At 45.8% G+C, this 19328-nt stretch overlaps 5 protein-coding genes across 5 annotated transcripts; 3 read left to right on the plus strand and 2 right to left on the minus strand.

Annotated features, from left to right (window-relative positions):
- Positions 1-3892: 3892 nt before the first annotated feature.
- GGS22DRAFT_175910 (uncharacterized protein) lies at positions 3893-5806 on the plus strand. The gene is made up of 7 exons (XM_047963332.1): positions 3893-4231; positions 4334-4474; positions 4534-4714; positions 4783-4817; positions 4878-4946; positions 5001-5022; positions 5110-5806. The coding sequence occupies exons 2-7, from the start codon at positions 4385-4387 to the stop codon at positions 5487-5489; spliced, it is 777 nt and encodes a 258-aa protein (XP_047813949.1). The 5' UTR covers positions 3893-4231; positions 4334-4384; the 3' UTR covers positions 5490-5806.
- An 829-nt stretch (positions 5807-6635) lies between these two features.
- Positions 6636-8061, minus strand: GGS22DRAFT_193590 (uncharacterized protein; the record flags this gene model as incomplete). Its single annotated transcript, XM_047965404.1, has 2 exons — positions 6636-7971; positions 8030-8061. 2 exons carry the CDS (start codon positions 8059-8061, stop codon positions 6636-6638), a joined length of 1368 nt encoding a protein of 455 aa, XP_047813950.1.
- Positions 8062-8994: 933 nt separating this feature from the next.
- GGS22DRAFT_99984 (carbon-nitrogen hydrolase) lies at positions 8995-12983 on the plus strand. Its single transcript, XM_047968647.1, has 5 exons — positions 8995-9738; positions 9951-9992; positions 11761-11965; positions 12038-12449; positions 12572-12983. Exons 1-5 carry the CDS (start codon positions 9229-9231, stop codon positions 12627-12629), a joined length of 1227 nt encoding a protein of 408 aa, XP_047813951.1. The 5' UTR covers positions 8995-9228; the 3' UTR covers positions 12630-12983.
- Positions 12971-15405, minus strand: GGS22DRAFT_175919 (uncharacterized protein). The gene is made up of 2 exons (XM_047963333.1): positions 14849-15405; positions 12971-14634 (listed from the first exon to the last, which is right to left on the minus strand). The coding sequence occupies exons 1-2, from the start codon at positions 14886-14888 to the stop codon at positions 13403-13405; spliced, it is 1272 nt and encodes a 423-aa protein (XP_047813952.1). The 5' UTR covers positions 14889-15405; the 3' UTR covers positions 12971-13402.
- Positions 15406-15466: 61 nt separating this feature from the next.
- GGS22DRAFT_198319 (uncharacterized protein) lies at positions 15467-18948 on the plus strand. Its single transcript, XM_047966119.1, has one exon. It carries the CDS (start codon positions 15818-15820, stop codon positions 18755-18757), a length of 2940 nt encoding a protein of 979 aa, XP_047813953.1. The 5' UTR covers positions 15467-15817; the 3' UTR covers positions 18758-18948.
- Positions 18949-19328: the final 380 nt, after the last annotated feature.

Consider the following 19328-nt stretch of genomic DNA (forward strand, 5'->3'; position numbering starts at 1 on the left):
TAAGTCTAATATCCTCGCAGATGAGTATCTACCTACCTAGGTAGGTGCCTATTGAGAATGAATGATGTTAGATATTTACAAATAAAGAAACAGCGCTCAATATGAAATTTACAATTCAAAAGTAGGTAAGGCCACTCAACTAGGTATTTATTAGGTGCCTAACTGCCTTAAACAAAGGCCAACAAACTGTAAGTACCTACCTAGGTATATACCTGCCTGATAGGCGTTTAACCCTTTCAAAAGTGATGCTTCCTGTAAGTAGGTAGGTAGCCCAACGTTGTCCTTGACACTTCAGAGGCAAACCAAAGTCACTCGGGTTATTTCCTATATAGGTACCTACCAAGCGAGAATATTTAGGAGGTAGTAGACTTTCGACAAGATCAAGGGTGAAGTTCTTGCCGGACTTCCGACCAAATCGTAAATTTACAGTGCCCAAGTCAAACACGCGTCCTACTGAATCGGTGAGACATCGCATAAGAAAAGGTCGGGGTCGTCGTACATAATTCACCTTGCCATTTCCAGCTACTCTCGTGACTCTTCTATCTGAAATGGATTGAACACCTGTATGTAGAGGTAGCTCTCCAAAGTACACCGCAGGCGACGCTCGGTGAAACATGAGCGGCAGAAGAGGATGGAGGATGGCTGTTACTCCGTTCGATGACGGTGGTGGAGCCAATGATATGCCTGGGCGTTCGCGGGACTGAAAGCAGGACACAACTAGTGTATCTGTCGTCTACGTAATAGGGCGGGCCAGAATTTTCGAATTTTCACCCCAAGAAAGGTAGGTTGGTACTGTGGCCATCTCTTTACGACATCAGCTTGCTCGAATTAGACAGGCTTGCGGTGGTTTGCAAGTAGCGAAGGAGGAGCATTTTGCGGTTGCCACCAATAGTCACACGTAACAGTGATGCAAATAAGATGTTTCACTTGGCGAGGTTGTTTTCTTCCCAACGAAGATTCTCGGCCGCTTCACTTCCCATGTAGAAGATTTGAACATACCTAATGAAGTGAATAGGAAGCTGAAATCGATGCATTTACCTAAATAGGTACCTATTTAATAAGGTCATCCGTTACGAAAATCGGAGACGAGTAGAGGATTAAAAGCTAGTGCGTCGTCCTTGGTGAATTTGGTGTTTAGGTAGGTACCCAGCCAACCCCGCGCGTTCGAGATGTATTGAAGATCGAAACAAGACGGTGAGAAGCTAGGTGTGGATTCTTCTGCAAGTCCCGGTGATCCACTCACCTCGTAGACGGAAACTGTTCCCGGGTTAACGATCAGGTTAGTAACCTCCAAGACTGGCTATCATGGATGGCAGCTGCAGCAGGTACGGGTGGTTGGAGACTCGAGTAGCACAAATCGGGATGGATGGCATCAAACTATGGTCTCTCAACAGTCAATAGAGCCGTATCCCTCCGCTTATTTAGGTAGGCAGGTAGGTACTTTTGCTTTTTCTCTAAAATCACTAAATCCATGTAAGGCATACCCGTTATCGGTTACGATCTCATTCGATAGGATGACAGTACTGATCTTATTGGAATTGTAAACATTATGATATCAACAACGGTATCGACGATGGCGGTGGGTTGGCGATGCATGAAACCTGGAAGTAGACTGCCTCGCTTACAAAATATCTAGACAGCTGGTTTGTTGATTTGTTCTTAGACCAGGAACGCTTCAAGATATTTTTTTTCGAGTTGGAGTGGAAGAGTGGAGAAGTTGAACAGCTCATGCGGGGCAAGATCGGAAGCATGGATCAGGTAGCGGAGATTTTTATACTATTGGCTGTTAAGATTATGACATCAGTGGTAAATACCTACCTACCTGCCTACTACTAGGTACCTAATTACCTGGTACTATTAGGTACTGTAAAGAGAGCTCCAACTGTTCCTTGCATTTTCAACATCACATTCAAGCAAGACATAAATTTTCGCTAGTTTAATTCTAATTTCTAATGCAGCATTCGAAATTATAATACTCGTTACGAAAATGTTATCTAAACCCTCCAGCTACGCTAGAAAATTACTATTTACAAGCTTTAAACTATTTCTAGCAATACGATCGAAGCAGTAGGATCAGCTAGGACCACGCGGGCTCTTCGACTAGCGGCATTCATAGCAGGTAATCTACAGCAGGTTACATCGCGCTAGAAATTACTGGCCAATAAAATTACTGGATTGGCATGTCCAGCTGTCCATATGCAGTAATCACCTTAGTCTCAACTTTTAGCCCTTGCAGAGAACTGAAGTCAGTTTACCAAGTTTTTTTCTTCCCAAAAACCCGGGATTTTCTTGCTTTGTTTCAACAATTCGAGATTGATAACATCATGGTGATCCATAATTTAGGACATGTTATCGAATTAGTGACTGCCATCTTGAGGCCTATTTTATTTGTCAAGTACTAGGTACCTACATGTAGTCAGGCGAGTTGGCGAGTTCTATGGCTTGGGTTTTGACAATAGAGTAGGTAGCATCCTAGGTATCCATCTGTCCATGTGGATATTGGAAGCCACGTGCAAGGTATTCAAGCTTGCTGCCAGAGGGCGACTGGATTCTACAACTTAATTAATCCCAAGTATGTAATCTTGGTGATGATACAATCATACGTCCAAGCGGGTACCATAGAAATTTTCTGATCATCTAGGTCAAAGATATCATTCAACATCGTACCCGCAATCATATATGCCCCTACCCGTCATGGTTAGTGTTGCTTGTATACTATCAGCCAATATTTCTACATACAGACTACGGCTATATTAACTTTCCCTTATTCGGCCAACACAGCTTCGAAACACAGCTTGAATATAAATGACTAGCTGTCATCACCACTAGGATACAGCCCGTAAATTGCCTTGCCTCGTGTAGCCCTGCTTCCTAACTGGTAGTTTGGCGATTTTCTTGTGACCAGGGCAGCTGAATACATGGTACTAGTGCTAGTTGATGCCCTACTCGATGATGTAAGTCGATCTAAGCTGTCAAGTCCCGCGCCAAGTATGCTAATCACCTTACGGACGATCTGAATTAAGGATAACCCGACACTAAGGTACCTACTATGCACTTTATGTATGCTTAAGTTTTAATTGCTGCTGGGCTGCTAGGGTATCGACTACCGAAATTTCGGGGATCGACGGGGAGGTTGGGGAGCTGATATATGATCTAGAGCATTACAACCTTAAACATACCTAGCTTGAATAGTGCAGATGGTGCAGATGGTGCATATACAATAGATCAATAATCAAGATATCGAGTGCTTATTGCGTGTATAGAACATGTACAAGGGTACAATTCAACCTACACCGACGTACACATGGCAAGTGCCATCTCCATGTAGGTAATTGCTAAGTCGCACAATGATATTAGGCGTTACATGACGAAACTATACCTAACAATCACATTACATAATGTAGGAACCTACTTCGGATAGGAAGGCAAGTACAAGTTGGATTTAGTACATACCTACGTAGGTGTATTTAATCACTCTGGAAGCCAACTTTCGTCTCATTAATTTTTCCTTCTTCCACGGGCCCTTCAACTGCAGGTAACAAACTTCGAGACAGCTAATCATTTGGAACTCCTTTCCCTCACTTGCGCCTCCAACGCCAACTTCAACTCCAACCCATCGGGAGACGATACCTAGCCTGGCCGTCGTCACAACATTGAAGTTCATCCTATTTCAATAGCTAGGAAGTAAGAGGTAGGTACACACCCAACATGGGGATACCCATCCATCTCAACTACTTAGTAGTATTTGAAGTTTTTACCATTCATGTCCTTTCCCACTACACGTCACATACTTCCATATCTAGTCGTATATACCATATTCTCACACCGTTTCATCTCATCTTCGTACATCTCATTAGTTTGATACCTCTCTCTCGTATAAATACGTAGGTACCGAGTCGGCTACTCCTTCGCGCTGAGCTTCTTTCCTCTCTGCATCTTCGTTTCGTGTCCTACATTACACAAGCACTTACACAACCGAAAGAAATTACTTCTTGACGCGGTCATTCAGGTACGCTTTCCTCTCAGGTTAGATGAGCATCGCACCTACTTCTTATTACATGAGTACCTACCTCATTGTGTTTCTGTCCACCGATAATCAAAAACCTGCCCCTCCCTTATTCTAATTCCTTATTCCCTCTTCCTCCCAAAATAATTCCTCTCTTCAACGCCCACAACATTTTCCCACATCAAAAACCCAGGAACACAATAATCTTCCATAATCATTACAACTGTAAACACGCCCCACCCCACGCACCTTCGAAATTTTGCACGCTTTTTGAGCATCCATTTTACGATCTTCTTTGATATCAGTAATTCTTACCATTCTTGGCAGGAAACCAATCAGTCTCAGTCTTTCAACGTCCCACGTTTGGAATCGCCCAAGATGAAGACCTCTGCGATCTTGGTCAGTATTGGCGCGGCTATGGCTGCAGCCCAGGAAATCACCTATCCTTCGGGTTTTCCTGACTGCGGTGTAAGTAAAATATTTTTTACTCACCTAGCTATCCACGAATGATGCTAACTCTCTAGTAGAAAACCTGTATCAACAACATGTTGAACCAGGCTTCTGAACTCGGTTGCACCGACGTCGCACCATCGTGCCTCTGCACCAAGCAGAACTTCATATACGGAGTTAGAGACTGCGCTACGGAGTCGTGCCAAGACCAATCCCTCGCTCAGCAGGTCATCCAATACGGTAGCCAATACTGCGCTAGTAAGTGCCTCGTCACAAAATTGTTGGTTTGGTCTCTCAGTTACAGTTTGATATTAATCAATTGTTAGGTGTCGGTGTTGACGTATCTGGTATTCCTACTGCTGTAAGCTACTACGACTTTCCTGCATCAGCGGTAATAAGTAGCATCTAACACGACATCTAGACAGGAACAAACCCGACTGCTTCCACCACTGTTTTGGCAACCGCTTCTCCAACCAACAACCCTGTAGTTGTAAGACTTCTTAACTCCTGGCTCGTAGTCGTATAGTCGCTAACACGGTCAAAGGGTACTCAAGAATCGAACAGTAGTAAGTTCTTCAATTTTTTTTTGCCATTGCTCGACATGGCGATGTCTCATATTTCACAATGTACCTATTCTAATGATTGATCCTTAGATGGTGCCACTGGATCTATTCCTATCTCGACTGCAACCTTCGAGACTTCGTTCACCGCTAGTGGTAGCGCCATCGAGTCCACTGTCACTAGTACCATCTTCTCAGGTGAAGCTTCGGCATCAGGCACGGCTGCTTCTGGATCCGAGTCTGGATCTGGCACAGCAAGCGTGATTGAATCTACGATCACAACGAACGGTTCAACATTGGTGACTAGTAGCACGGAAGCCGCAAGCAGCAAGACTTCGGAGAGTGGTAGCAGTGAATCACATACCGGTTCAAGCAGCGAGTCTCATTCGTCCACATCAAACCCTGCTGCTCAGCGCACCGCAGCACCAGCTGGCTTCATTGCTGCCGCTGGTTTGGCTGCTCTCATGCTGTAGGCGGCTTGATGAGTCTTTGACTAGGCTGGGCGGAGTCTCGGTCCGCAGGGAGCAGTGCATTTAATGTTAAGGGGGATCAAGTCACATAATGCTATTGGTCAGTTCGTGCATGGATGGTTCACGATGACAAGGATTCTTCTCTTCACTTGACGATGCGACGACTTTGAGATTGCATGTGGTTCTTTTACGATGTATAAATGATTGACGGTCCTCACAGGACCACTAATACCTGTTCAGAGATACCCACCGCCAAGTAGATGGCATCAAGGCATCAGGCAGTGGAGTTGGTCTTCTTACTTTCATCAAAGAAACTAATTAATAGAGTTTCATTCATCTACCTACATATGCTATAAGTGTCTTTAACTGGCCTTATTGATACGATATCTTGTGACTTTTGTTCAAAGTGAGGTAAGTAATTGATTAATACATACCTGCTTAGGTACTAGGTACCTACCCAGGTATGGTATATACAATTGTACTATATGATAGACATGATAGATATCTCCTAAGCAAGGGACAGATGATGCCACAACTTAGGGCCTAGGTAGATCGACTTTATATCATTGCTACCTAGGTATTCAGAGTTAGTTGGTTGTTGCTTGATATTTCGAATTGTCACGTCACCTGGATATAATACCCACATATGCCTACGTTCATACCACTATAAATCAATTCATACAAATGAAAATCAACTAAATTCTTGAAAGCAAGCTTTCTAGTTATCTATCGATATAGGCCCTCTATTTTCACCTTGCCTCATACTATCAGGTCAGCCCCATATAGGCTATTCCTAGGTAAGTTGATACTATGTATGTAACAATTCCGACGTAATCTAGTACTAGTAAAGATATAGCAACGTGTTGACTAAATATAGCCCAATGCTGTCTGCTGAATTGGTGATCCCCAACGAACGTTTCTAGAAAATGGCGTTGACACCAGTAACACTCGAATGGGGTTGGTATGCCACCGCTACATGGGCATACTATGTTCGTATATTTCGACCCTCACTTCAGACTGCGGGAAAGCTCGTTCAAGCTCTCGCCACTGTTCGTGGGTCGGGACCCGTGTTGGGTCGTTACCTCCGCCTGAGATCCGAACCAATTCAAGACAGGGGAACCAGCCGTTGGAGACGTGTGAGGCGAGCTCCTAGATCGCCGGCATACCTCTCAGATCGATTTCAGTCACGAATAGGATCTTGACGGTTATTGGTATGAAGTTTACCACCATGGATGCGATACGGCGGTCGTAACGATGGTGGTTATGGCGCATCATGGCGGCGAACATCAACATGTTCTGGTTGACGGAGAGAAAGTGTAAACTGCGGCGTAATCGAACGGTGAAGAGTCCCGAGCAGGGAATAGTGTTGTTTAGGGGCACAGGTAATTCGGCTGGGCTCAGGGCAGGCTCTAGAACACTTGGGCCACGATGCCAGAGAGTGTTGCTGACAGTGAAACAGCGACCTCTAATGGATTCCTCATTAAGATGATACGACTTCGTCATCTCTAGGCTGACACGCTTAAGGTTGCTGCAACGCCACATAAAGTGGAAGCATTCTAAGGCTTCTTCATGCTCGTCGCACTGGAATTGGAATTCCTGAATTCTGTCGAGAGCGGCGGCTAGCGGGGCGTCGTTCGGTAGCCGTTGAATCTGCTTCAAGATGAAAGGATTTGCTTGTCCGTAACTCATGGCATTGGTCTGTACGCCAAATGATTGCAAGTTAGGAGCCACCTTAGCCCACTGTGCGATGATGAGAAAGGGCGTGAAGAGGAAGGTTGGCTTATCATGGGTGACGATGAGACTGGTAAGGGAAGTCATGCGGTTGGAGTCCTGCATTCCCCAAAGTCTTGCATAACTCAGCGACCAAGGGACCATGTAATGTATGTCAGGCGAGTTGTTCATAAGAGTTCCGTTCGCGATTGTTGAGTGCGTATAAAGATACTCAAGGTTGGGTAAGAGCGTAGGCAGTAAATCCGTTAGGGTAGTCTGAAATCTGCCTTGAAAGGGTTGATATCCGCTGATTGCACTCAGCACATGTAATGCAAGCTGGGGGTTCATATCCGCAAGGAACCGCGGAAATCCTCCTACACCATTGATCAGGAAGGGGTCGTCATTGGCGAGCATGGTGCTGATCGCGACGACTTTGACAAGAGAGGCAAGGTGAGGTAACTTCGACACCGTCTGGATAAAACCGGCGAGCGATCGGGGGCGTCTGGTTTGGTAACTGTTCGTGATAAAGCGCTTGTACAGATGCGCTTGCAGGAGTCTCTGAAATCCGGCGTTGCATCGTACTAGGGCAGCTAGAGTGGCACGATCATCGTTCACCTCTAGAATATCCCGGATTATAATCCAGAGCTCGGGTGGTAGGATGCCATATGTGGTACTGGCCTTGGACTTCATGGGTATGGGCGTGTGATATGCCGACGAAAGAGGCATCTCCAAACCACTCACAGGGCTGCTGGGGACGAAGCCCTCAAGGGTGTTGCTGTGCACGAGATTAATATAAGTCAGGCTATTGTAATGACAATGGGGATAGAAATTACCTGGTACTAGTCAGCGACTCGTTGTCGGACATGATGGTGGACGATAGGGCGATGGGAAGAATCTTAATATCTGAAGTATCGTGAGTAATGGTGTACCTGTGAAAGTGACCATGTGGATAAAAATACCTTGATGAGTTTTATGTAGGTAATTTCACTTCAACAAGCTGAGGTGATAGGATTGATGCGGCGTTTCTTGTGCACTGACATATTGTAAATAATGGAGTTACTATAATGAAAACGGTGTAGATAAAACTACTTACCTCAGAAAACCTGGTATGGTGGACTAGAAGTTGACGTGAATGTGTGGTGTGAAATAATCCAAATAACGAATCAAGTTATCGTAGTCAAGTTAATGTAAGTGAACACAACTCGATAAAATAAACGTGATTATCTGGATTGGGGAAGGTTGGTACGATGTGGTTGATGTAATGAAGGTTGTCGAATGAGAATGTTGTGGTAAGATATAGGAGTTTAATAACTTGATGTAGTAAAGGAGATGTGACGATGTGCACTGGATCAAGTCATTGAATAAGGGTTGCCATGGAGAAAAAAAAATAAGGGTGAGGAATGTGATCGTAAAGGATTGATGTAGATTTAATAATGATGGTGTAAAAGGAAGTATGGTAGTTTTGGAAATTTTGGGAATTGAAGGACGAGGGTAAATGGTTGTTGTAAGGAAGAAAGATAAAATCATCGAACTGCTGTGATGTTAAATAGAAAATGGTAGGCGGAAATTTCTGATACTGATTGTGCCCGTACAGTAAAAAATACATAAAACAATGCTCACTGGGAAGGTGGTAAAGAAAATATAGGCATGACGACCTACTTGACGATAGTTTTAGTGGTTGTTCGGAACAGTTGGTACTGTACCTAGGACCTAGGTGGTACCTATGTACCTGCTTGCCTATGTATTTTGTAGATATGTACCTAGGTATGTATGGTACCTAAGCAACTACGCTAAACTTTAAGGTAATGTACCCCAGATCACGGGACAGAGAGGGGTAGGTGCGTTCCAAATTGCGTGCTGTAGCCTGTAGCTGAATGAGGGGGGATCAGTGCGGATATTTACAGTTTACATTAACTCTCCTCGTCATACCTTTTTATGATATTTCTGCACTATTATTTATTCTTGGCTTCACTTATCGCAGCACCGTATTCAAAAGGGATCAATATTTGAGGAAACTTTTGCGCGATTTAAAATGTCACTTCCGAAGATCCGGCTCGCCACAGCATCTCCAGGGACGCTGGCGACAACCAAGGAAACCCTTCTGCAGCTACAAGAGGTAGCTACTCGTGCAGCTGCTAACAAGGCTGACATTTTGTTGCTTCCAGAAGCTTATCTCGGCGGTTACCCCCGCGGGTTAGATTTCGGGTGCAAAATTGGCTTTCGAACTGACGAGGGTCGGAACGACTTTTTGCGCTATTTTAAGGGTGCCATCGATTTAGGAGATACGGTTGGAGATGGAGCTGGAGCTGGTGAGGCATGGGTAAAGCGAGAGTTGGGGGCTGACGCGACTGAGGTTAGGGATGGACGATCATCGGTGAGCAGGGGTGATGGGACCAGGGAGGAGCTTGAACGAATCGCGAGGGACACAGGGGTTTTTATCGTCGTCGGGCTCGTAGAGAAGGCTGGCGGTAGTTTGTATTGCTCTGCTGTCTACGTTTGCCCAAAGCTGGGAGTCATTGGGAAGAGAAGAAAGGTCCAACCAGTAAGTTTGAATTTCCTTACCTACCTAGTACCTGAGAATCACGATCACTTATCAAGGGGCTTGATGTAATGGTGTCTACGCAATCCTTCCCAACCAAAAAATGGCCAATCAGCAAATATCCTTGCTTGTTCGACCAATCGCATTTGCAGCTGCATCAGACCATTTGGACAATAACCCCCAGATGAAGAAACTAAATGCGACTATTTCCATAGCCTTACACATATATTGAGCTGTGTAGAAACCCTTCATTAAAGGTCTGGCTGCACTACTTCCGATGACTTCACTTGGGACACCGCGGGTCCCATGCTCATTAAGATGTATTCACAACCGCAGCCGGTCGTGCCACTTTCTGATCTACAACTTCAACACCGGCCAAAGCCCTACGCAATCCCATCAGAATGGGAGACACATAAAGATACCATCAAGAATCTCTATCTAGAGCAGAACAAGACTCTCAAACAAGTCGAACAAACTATGGCTAGGGACTACAAATTCTATGCCACGTAAGTTGTTTAAATATCCATGACTAGGTATACTGTACAAGAATCTATCTCACAACGTGTAGGATAGGAATGTACAAGAAGAGAATAAAAGCTTGGGGCTTTGATAAAAAACTTAAGGAGCACGAAGTAGTAGAACTACTCCGCCAAAAAGCCGAGAGAGACTCCGCTGGGAAGGCATCCAAATTCTTCATCAGAGGTCGACAGGTGGATTTTGAGAAAATACGACGTTATGTAGAAGGCAAACCAAGCATATTGTCTAAGCTAGAGGGCGTTTACGAGAAACGGTCATCTGGGATAGTTGTTTGCCGGACACCATCACCAATACCTACTGCTCTTTCTTCGCCACCGGATGTTCGGAAATTGGAGGAAATCATGACTGTCTTGCGGGACTATATGGGAGCATGCGCCACTGGTCCTCAATCTCGTTGGGTTTTGACACCTGAAGGCTACGCTACTCGAAATTCCGCCCCATCAGTCCTTAGTAATTCAAGAGCAAGCATGATCGGAGCTTGGGATGAACTCGCATCCCTACACTTATCTATGGAACGCACATCTTCTCCCACAGAAATGTTTCAGGTTCTAGATTCGTCTCTGGATAGATTGAAAGATGCCATGAAGGACGAGATACCTGAGTTTATCATCATGCTACTCTATCTTTTGCGATTTACCTGGCCTGGACATCCTCTCCTGCTTCGGATGTTTCGAATGCATGTTGGGGAGCTCTCTTCTCTAGTTCTTGGCATAAAACACCCGTTGACTCTAGTATGGAAAGACGCGGTCACTCTCAAGGAGGGATTCGACGAGATAGTCGAGGATATTTTACGTGTCCTGTTCCAGGAGCTAGTAACTTATCTCGGCCCAGACGACGATGTTGTTGAACTTGCTCGAAGGGCTTGGCGGTATGCGCCAAATTCATTGGAAGGCATGGTAGAGGTGATGAAGCAATATCAGAACTGGCTAGCATCCCATCCAGATTGGCCTAGTTCTATGTTGCGTTCATTTCTTGTCCAAGTACGCCTAATGATCGCGAATCTTGACGAGACAACTCCGAGGCACCGGCTCATCGAGGCACATGGTACAATCCAAACCATCTTAGATACCGAGGGGATGAGTGTCAAGTTTCCAATAAGCGCAGAAGATGCTTGCTCTCTTGCAACTATGGGCGGAAGCATTTCCTTGCGCTTAGGAAATTTTGATGAAGCTGAAAGTGGGTTTTTGATGGCTGTCGACATAGCGAGACAGCATAAGATACCGCCGAAAGATGAGATAATTTCTCTGCGAAATTTGAAAGTACTATACAATGCCATGGGAAAGCGCACGGAATTCTCGAAGGCAAGAAAAGAGCTACGAGATTTGGAAAATAGAATACTACGAGAGACCGCACAGGGTGAATAGGATTAGGCCCGAGGTGGAAGGAATGTGAATTGCGTGTCCTATGAAATATAGAGATCGACTTGGGCTCACAATTGTTTCCTAATATTGAAATGCGGAATAACGACTACAAGCTAACGAAATATAGACAGGCTCGGAACGACTTATCTGGGCGGCAGGTTCGCCGACGACTCTCAAAGCAGTAAGCACTACGATCCGCGGCGTCCGTATCAACCTCGCAGCTGCGATCTGCTGGGAGAATTATATGCCGCTCCTGCGACAGAGTCTCTACGCGCAAAACGTGAACCTGTATCTTGCGCCTACAGCTGACAATCGAGATGCATGGCTGGGACGTAAGTAAATATTTCATCCTTGTTTAGTAAGTAGAGACATATATAGACAGACACTAATCTAGAGTGGCGTAGTGATGCGCACCGTTGCCCTCGAGGGCCGCTGTTTCGTCGTCAGCTCAAATATGTGCGTACCTGATGGCCCCGCTATTGATTCTTCCGCACATGGAACGGCAACAAACGGTATCTCTACGGGCAGGAGGGGTTCCGTGATCGACGAGGACGGAAATGAGATCGTTCTTCCCGACGGAGAAAAACCGGTTTCCTCCTCTGCCGCGGTTGAAAAGGCAGAGATTGCACCAGTAAAGACCACCAGTGGCACTAGAACCTTCCTCTCGCGCGGTGGGTCAAGCATCATTTCTCCATTTGGCGACGTTATTGCTGGACCGCAGTGGGAAGACGAGAAGGGCATTATTTACGCGGACGTCGATTTCGATGATTGCATTCGCGGAAGACTCGATTTGGATGCCGCGGGGAGTTATTCGAGGTATGGGTATTTTCTCGGTTTATCCGCACGTTCTTCCGCACGTTCTTCCCCAGGTTTCTCCTCATGTTTCTCCTCCCCTCCGAGGACCCAATACGTTGGAAAACATCTAATAACCATCACAGGAACGACTCTTTCAAGTTCTACGTCGACGGATTAGATCTCGATCCTCTGCCTTACTGATCTTCCTCATTATCTCTCTTACCTTCTATCCACCTTACTCTAATCTCTTTCGATTCCTATCAATTTCCGTCTTCCAACCCTCTAGCGACGACCTGTCTGAACATAGCAAGTAGGCGGGAATTGGTAGATTATTTATATACCTAACATACTCGAGTATCTACCTAGCTTAGCTCAACCGTATAGATTTCGGAGGATTTGTATATACTCATGTGTCTCCTGTTCATAGGACTTACTTTACTATTCGTTCGTTGAGGTCCAGTTTTACATTTAATTTACTTCACTCTTAGATATAGAGATCCTTCTAGGACGAGTCACAATCAAATTCAGACACAAACTCAGCGTAACCCAAAATCGCAATCTTGTAGTAAATTCAGTAAACGGGTATCTAATTTGCCACTCCAATCCCATGCCTTGATCCTTCCTATGACGGCCGTCGAGCCAAGTGATGAGTGTGTTGTTGGTCCACCCTAGAATGGAAAGTCAACAGGAAAATAAAAACACCTTCCCCATTACCGTAGCCCGTTGTTGTGCAATGTGATTTATCGTCGCGTTGAAACCATTATTCGTACCCTGCTAACCCCCAAAATAGATAAACTCGCCAAACACTGCGTCAACGGATTTGAACCGTGATAATATGCTATCTTGCGGTGGTCACGATGATGACGACCCAAGTGACCCATCTTGAACGCGATCTGCCCTCCCCCTGATGCGACTAGTTATCTTCCCTAGTAACTACGCGGATCCTTCATATCCGCTTTCTTCAGTGCTCATTTCTAGTCCTTCATTCCTGCGCTCATTCCCGCTCCTTCATCCCTCTCTTCGGCCACGGCTCCCTTCTCCGCAGCTTCACGTGGGGAAGCAAGAGGGCTACTCACGCCAGCCACACTGCCGCTAATGCTATCCGCGCGTCCGTGGCCCAGGAGCCCGCTACGTACACTGGCGGCGTCGCCAGCGATGTTCTGCTTCCCAGTGTTTCCGGTGTTAGGGGCATACAGACTGTTCCGCTCGCCGGGCATCGGTGTGGTGGAATATATACTTGTACGCTCGCCGGCGGCGATGCGCGAAGTGGACTGGTGAAGGCCACCGCTGCCGTCAATGTTGGCACTTAGTACACTAAGAGGAAGTGACTCGCGGCTGCCGCCCCAGAGTGATGATGGCGCAAGTGCGCGCACCGAGGCGTCGGTGTCCATAGATCGGCGGCGGCGGCGCTTACTTGATGACGCGAGGGTGAGAATGGATGCGTTATCTGTGAGTAGGTTGTTGGCAGTGGCCGTACTGTACGTCGTGGGATGGCCTGGCCCCGGGTTTGGTGCTAGGTACGGCGGGATCGCGGAAGCGGGAGAACTCGTGGGGAAGGGTTGTGTGAATTGAACGGTCTGGTAGTTCGAGTTGGTTTGGTTGGAGGAGTGGCCGCCATGGGGTGGGCCGTTGACGGCGCCGTTAGGGCCTAGTGATTGTATTGTTGTGAGCGTAGTTGTTAAGGAGCGCACCGAGGGAGCGGGAGAGGAAAAAGTGCTATCCCCTCCTTTTCGGGAGTCGAGACCCCCGTATGCGGTGCGACTGGTGCCCGCTACGGATGATGCCATATGCGAAGGAGCATGAAGGGAGTGGGCGGCTTCGTAGTCGGTGGACATGGTGGGTGCCGCTGATATGCCACCGGCAGTAGGAGGTACGGTCTCGTCATTGGATGTTCCTGTTGAAGAGTGGCTTCTTCGGGCTAACGAAGGATCCGAGAGTCTGGCACTGTGGGACGTCGAGAAAGACGGGTCGCTCTGATGAGTGGGTTGTAAAATGATGCCGATGCGACCGGATTGTGGATATGGGTTATTGTTCTTCGAGGATCGCTTCTTAGTGGCTTTGGGAGTGGTGTCGCGCTTGGAATGGCTATTACGTCGGCTGCTCTCAGCGGCTGTAGCAGAGGAGGATGAGCCGCCACTCTTGAAGTTGGCGAGTTTCTTGACCCATGTTGAGAAAGGACGTCTACGACCTGTGCGTTCTTGACGATCTACCATCGTAGTAGCACGTGTTAGAGAAATGGTCTCGTCTCCTAGATATGGAAGTTAAGAATGTGGAAGAGACGGGGACAAGGTTCATGTCAAGGTAGAGAAAGGGATGTATGATATATGGAGTACGGAGTTAAAGTACGGATGATAAATAAAAATTGGATTATCAGATTCCGAGAGAGCGAGACAGAGTGAGAGAGGGAGGTAGGTATTTACCAGTACTGGGAGGAAGTGGGGATGTCTCAGTCATAGCCATCTGGGGCTTGGATATAAACGGCGATAGAGTGGATGTAAAGCGGTGGCGGTTAAACTATAAAATATGATTGTTGGATCAAGAGTTTCCAAGGTTAAGTTTCACCGAACGACGACGATGTTAAAGGGCAAATGCGGGGACTTGGGTGGGCTTCGGATTAAAAAGATCGTATCCGATATATTGGCGCGAGGCCTCAAGGTGCCAATTGACAAGCGTCGAGAGTTAATCCGCATACACAAGTGTATGTGCTTGGATGGAGTTGGGCAGTTATGCGATGACGATCCAGTCAAGTGCTACCGTTTGTGGGTAGAGATGGATTGGCCTTGTTTTTTTTCGCTTCGTTTTCCTGTCTTTTACAATTAAAATCTTGAGACCTGAAATCTATAGTATTCGAAAATAATCAATATGGGTTAGGCTTCAGTAGTGAGGTATAAATCGATGCGGCCTAATGTGCTCAAATTGCCTAGTTAATAAACACTATGTAGGGATGAAGTTGTTTCTCTGAGAAATAGCATCATCGGTAATGGAAAGTTATTGAAGTGCGATGGACTGGGACTTGGACCTGGAACTGCGGCCTGGACCAAATCTGGTTACCGAAAAAGCACAGACCAATGAAACTATCCGAAAATGGTCCCTGCTTGCCCCCAATTTCTGAGGCTGATGAATTCTCCACTTTCAGTTGAGCCTGGAACATTTAAAATTACGTCATCAGCTCCCCATCCAAGGATTTGATGTAGGGAATGTCCACTTTCGTCCTCCTTTAACTTCGATGTTTCAACCTTGAACTTAATAGTCTATGCCTTTTACCTAAACTAGAATTGTCCAACTTTCATGACTACAGCTAAAGTCTAAAGCACATCTCAGCATGGAAATTATGAGACGACTGGACGAACGATGAAGATGAGAAACGAAGAAGATTCTCCTGCTCAGCAATGTCTATCCAGCATTTGCCGGAACATGTCGTTGCCCAAATCAAATCATCTACCACCATAACCTCGCTTAACAGTGTCGTACACGGCTTGGTCAAGAACTCGCTCGACTCTGAAGCTACTAAAATTACTATTTCTATCGATTATACGCGAGGAAATTGCTCGGTTGAGGACAATGGCTTAGGAATTCCACCTAGCGAATTTAGGTCCTCTGGTGGTCTCGGCAAATTGCATTATACCTCTAAATTTCCTGCTCGTAACGATATTCATGGCCGACATGGTACCTTTATTGCATCCGTAGCTAGTTTATCGTTGCTGTCCATTACATCGCATCATCATGGCTATCGTTCTCACAACACAATTAAAATCCACAACGCCGAAATCTTGGCACGGCATATCCCTGCGTTACCGGAACAAAGGTTGCTAAGCTTCACTCATGGGACTCGAACAACCGTTCGAGACCTTTTTGGATCGATGCCGGTGAGAGTCAAACAGAGGGCTATCGACGCTGAAAGAGGCGTCCATGCGAAGGATTGGGAAAGGCTTAAACGTGGTCTTGCAGCCTTGTTACTTGCTTGGTCAGGCCAGGTATCCGTATCGCTTCGAAGCCCCATAGACCAGCGTAATTTTTCAATTCGAATACCCGAAGACGTCTCAGTGCTCGAAGGCAAGGGGAATGAGATCATCGACCTCACTACTCGTGTTTCGCGGGTATTATTCCAAGCTCATCTTTGTGATGAACATTCACGAGATCAATGGGTTCCCCTTAAAGCATCGACCGGTTCAATTTCTATCGTAGGGGCAATATCGCTAGTTCCAATCATATCTCGACAGGTGCAGTTTATCAGCATAGGTATTCAGCCCGTCTTTAATGAACGCGGCTCAAACGTTCTTTATGAGGAGGTTAATCGATTATTTGCCCATTCTAGCTTCGGCGTAGAAGAAAATAGCGGCAGTGTCGATGAGGATGAACAAAATAAGAGAGCTAAGGATCGCCGATTCAAAACAGATCGATACACCAATCAAGAGCTTAGAGGTAGGAAAGGGGTCGATCGGTGGCCTATGTTCTATATCAGGATCAATTTTGAAGAGCAGGATCTCCGACTTGCTACCAGTGACATAGAAGGCTTTTTTAGCGAGCGCCACCAAGATTTGAAGGCGATCGTTGATATTCTAACTGCGGTAATCTACGAATTTCTTAAAGCACACCACTTTCGCCCAATATATTCTAAACCCCGCATGGTTCTATCTGAACATTCAAATCTTCGGGATAGACATAGCAGATCGGGATCTAGAGATTCTACACTAAGGGTAGATTCTAGGATGGGCCGGATTCGAACGTCTCGAGCCTATTCCTCGGTTGGAGATCTAGCTAGTACCCGACTTAATATTGATCTTAGTACCTCTCACTTAAGACCCGAGTCTCCATTCGATTCATGGACGCGTATCAAGTCGGGACAGCCGCAATATGCTCATTTACACAAGAACACCCTCTCAGGCCAAGAAGCTAGAGAACATGGCCATAGCGAAACTCCCATGGTAGAGAATGGCGACGACATAGAAGACGCTCCCTTAGTTGCACCAGATGGTGCGTTGCTACGTTTCCCTTTTTCTGATGTCGAAACGGATATGTCTGAAGTCTGTCAGAGGAGTACTCTTGAAAAAGACCTTGAGAAAGGACGATCTACTGTTGAAGAAAATGCAGGATTTGTGTGGACAAACCCAACGACCAAAGAAATATTTTCGATCGACGACCGAACTGGTCTAGTAATACGGCCTCGGATGAATGTGGATGAAACGCCTCATGTTGGACGTCTACCATCGAGAAAGAAACTACGTACAAACACCAATCCGGTTACTAAAGACGAGAGGAGCAAATGGCTAGGTGATCTCTTGTCATCCTGGGATAATCCTGTATTTCCGACGCAAGAACCACCAATCCCAGTTGCATTCGACGAAGCAAAGGCGTTAGCCCTAGAAACGAAGGCGTCAGGCGACTGCTGCCATGGGTCCAACTTCGAACCGTCGGACCTTGCGCAGAACTCTCATAACATTGGGGGGAGGTTATCTAAGGATGACCTAAGGAATGCCCAGATCATAGCACAGGTCGACCGAAAATTTATCTTGGCCAAGGTTCCTTTATCCTCGACTTCATCCAAAATAGATGAAAATGGCCCGAGTGGATCTTCATTACTTGTCATGATTGATCAACATGCAGCGGATGAGCGGTGTCGGGTTGAAGTCTTAATGAAGGATTATTTTGTGGTTTTGGAGAGCGATATCATATCGTCAACAGAGCAGAATCATCAATCAGTCTATGCCCAAGCATTGCCGTTAGAGAAGCCCATTATCTTTGACATCTCACGTCAAGATAGCCTTCGATTTGAACTATCCAAGGAGTATTTTATACATTGGGGAGTGTTATTTGAAGTCAGCTCGACATCTAAATCAAAGTCTGATAGCAAAGGAGGGCCAAAATTAAATGTTCTTGGGCTACCACCTAGTATAGCTGAGCGATGTCGTGCGGAACCCCGTTTACTTATCGAGTTGCTAAGAAAGGAAGCATGGAAACTCGATGAACAAGGCGGCAGCGCCTTGCGGCTCACCCAAACGGACGCAATACAGGAAAACAATGATAACACTACTGGACTACACTGGTTAGCCAGGTTTCATGGATGCCCCCACGGCATCTTAGAGATGATTAACTCGAGGGCATGCCGTAGCTCCATCATGTTCAACGACCTGCTTTCCCACGAAGAATGCGTCGATTTGGTAAAACGATTGGCGGACTGCACCTTACCTTTTCAATGTGCTCATGGTAGGCCATCAATGATACCAGTGGTCGAGATAGGAAGTACCCTAATGGGCGCGGGGGGGTTTGGGATGCATACAGGTAGTTTTGGCGAAGATTTTAGGAGATGGAAATCAAGTAAACGTAATTGATAATACTAGTGCTGGCTACACTGAAGTTCGCCTGGCACCCCTTCGGGGTGCTGCGCTTTAATTAGCAAAAATACCAGTAATTAGCATAGTACCCCTATAGAAAACTTTCTATACGATTTACATATAAGAATACTTGCCAAGACTCCCATGTTAATAAAGTACTTACAATTAAGAGAGAATCTCTCGTAATGGAAAGTATTTTGCTAATACCTGGTCTTTTTGCTAATTAAAGCGCAGCACCCCTTAGGGGGTGCTAGGTGAACTTTAGTATAGCTAGTACTAGTATCATGAATATGAGTTAATAAGTACCTACCTACCTACTTGGCTAAACTAGCCCATCTTAATTAACGGATAATTCATTTTCAAACCATTAATATATGGTTTGGTTTCATAAACATTTAATTATCTAAATATTTATAAAGTTAAACGATTACTCGCATTTAAACGTTATATATTTTCAAACGTTAGAAAGAAGTTCAACGTTTCTTTCAAATAAATGTTTGGCGATAGCTCGAACTATTCGAAGTCCCTGATCTGGTGTGTGTAACCCATTCAGTACTTTGATCTTGTT

Source organism: Annulohypoxylon maeteangense (assembly GCF_022496945.1).
Source record: "Annulohypoxylon maeteangense strain CBS 123835 unplaced genomic scaffold GGS22scaffold_31, whole genome shotgun sequence".
NCBI classification, from domain to species: Eukaryota; Fungi; Ascomycota; class Sordariomycetes; order Xylariales; family Hypoxylaceae; genus Annulohypoxylon; species Annulohypoxylon maeteangense.

Excerpts from the sequence above, each read along its gene's own strand:
- GGS22DRAFT_198319 (XM_047966119.1), top strand. The coding sequence starts at position 15,818 with ATGTCTATCCAGCATTTGCCGGAACATGTCGTTGCCCAAATCAAATCA.
- GGS22DRAFT_99984 (XM_047968647.1), top strand. The coding sequence starts at position 9,229 with ATGTCACTTCCGAAGATCCGGCTCGCCACAGCATCTCCAGGGACGCTG. Across the intron at positions 9,739-9,950 it reads AGAGAAGAAAGGTCCAACCA|CCTTACACATATATTGAGCT; the intron begins GTAAGTTTGAAT and ends CTATTTCCATAG. Across the intron at positions 9,993-11,760 it reads GTAGAAACCCTTCATTAAAG|ACAGGCTCGGAACGACTTAT; the intron begins GTCTGGCTGCAC and ends AACGAAATATAG.
- GGS22DRAFT_175910 (XM_047963332.1), top strand. The coding sequence starts at position 4,385 with ATGAAGACCTCTGCGATCTTGGTCAGTATTGGCGCGGCTATGGCTGCA. Across the intron at positions 4,715-4,782 it reads CGGTAGCCAATACTGCGCTA|GTGTCGGTGTTGACGTATCT; the intron begins GTAAGTGCCTCG and ends ATCAATTGTTAG. Across the intron at positions 4,947-5,000 it reads CAACCAACAACCCTGTAGTT|GGTACTCAAGAATCGAACAG; the intron begins GTAAGACTTCTT and ends ACACGGTCAAAG.
- GGS22DRAFT_175919 (XM_047963333.1), bottom strand. The coding sequence starts at position 14,888 with ATGGCTATGACTGAGACATCCCCACTTCCTCCCAGTACTG. Across the intron at positions 14,635-14,848 it reads CCCACTTCCTCCCAGTACTG|ATCGTCAAGAACGCACAGGT; the intron begins GTAAATACCTAC and ends CTACGATGGTAG.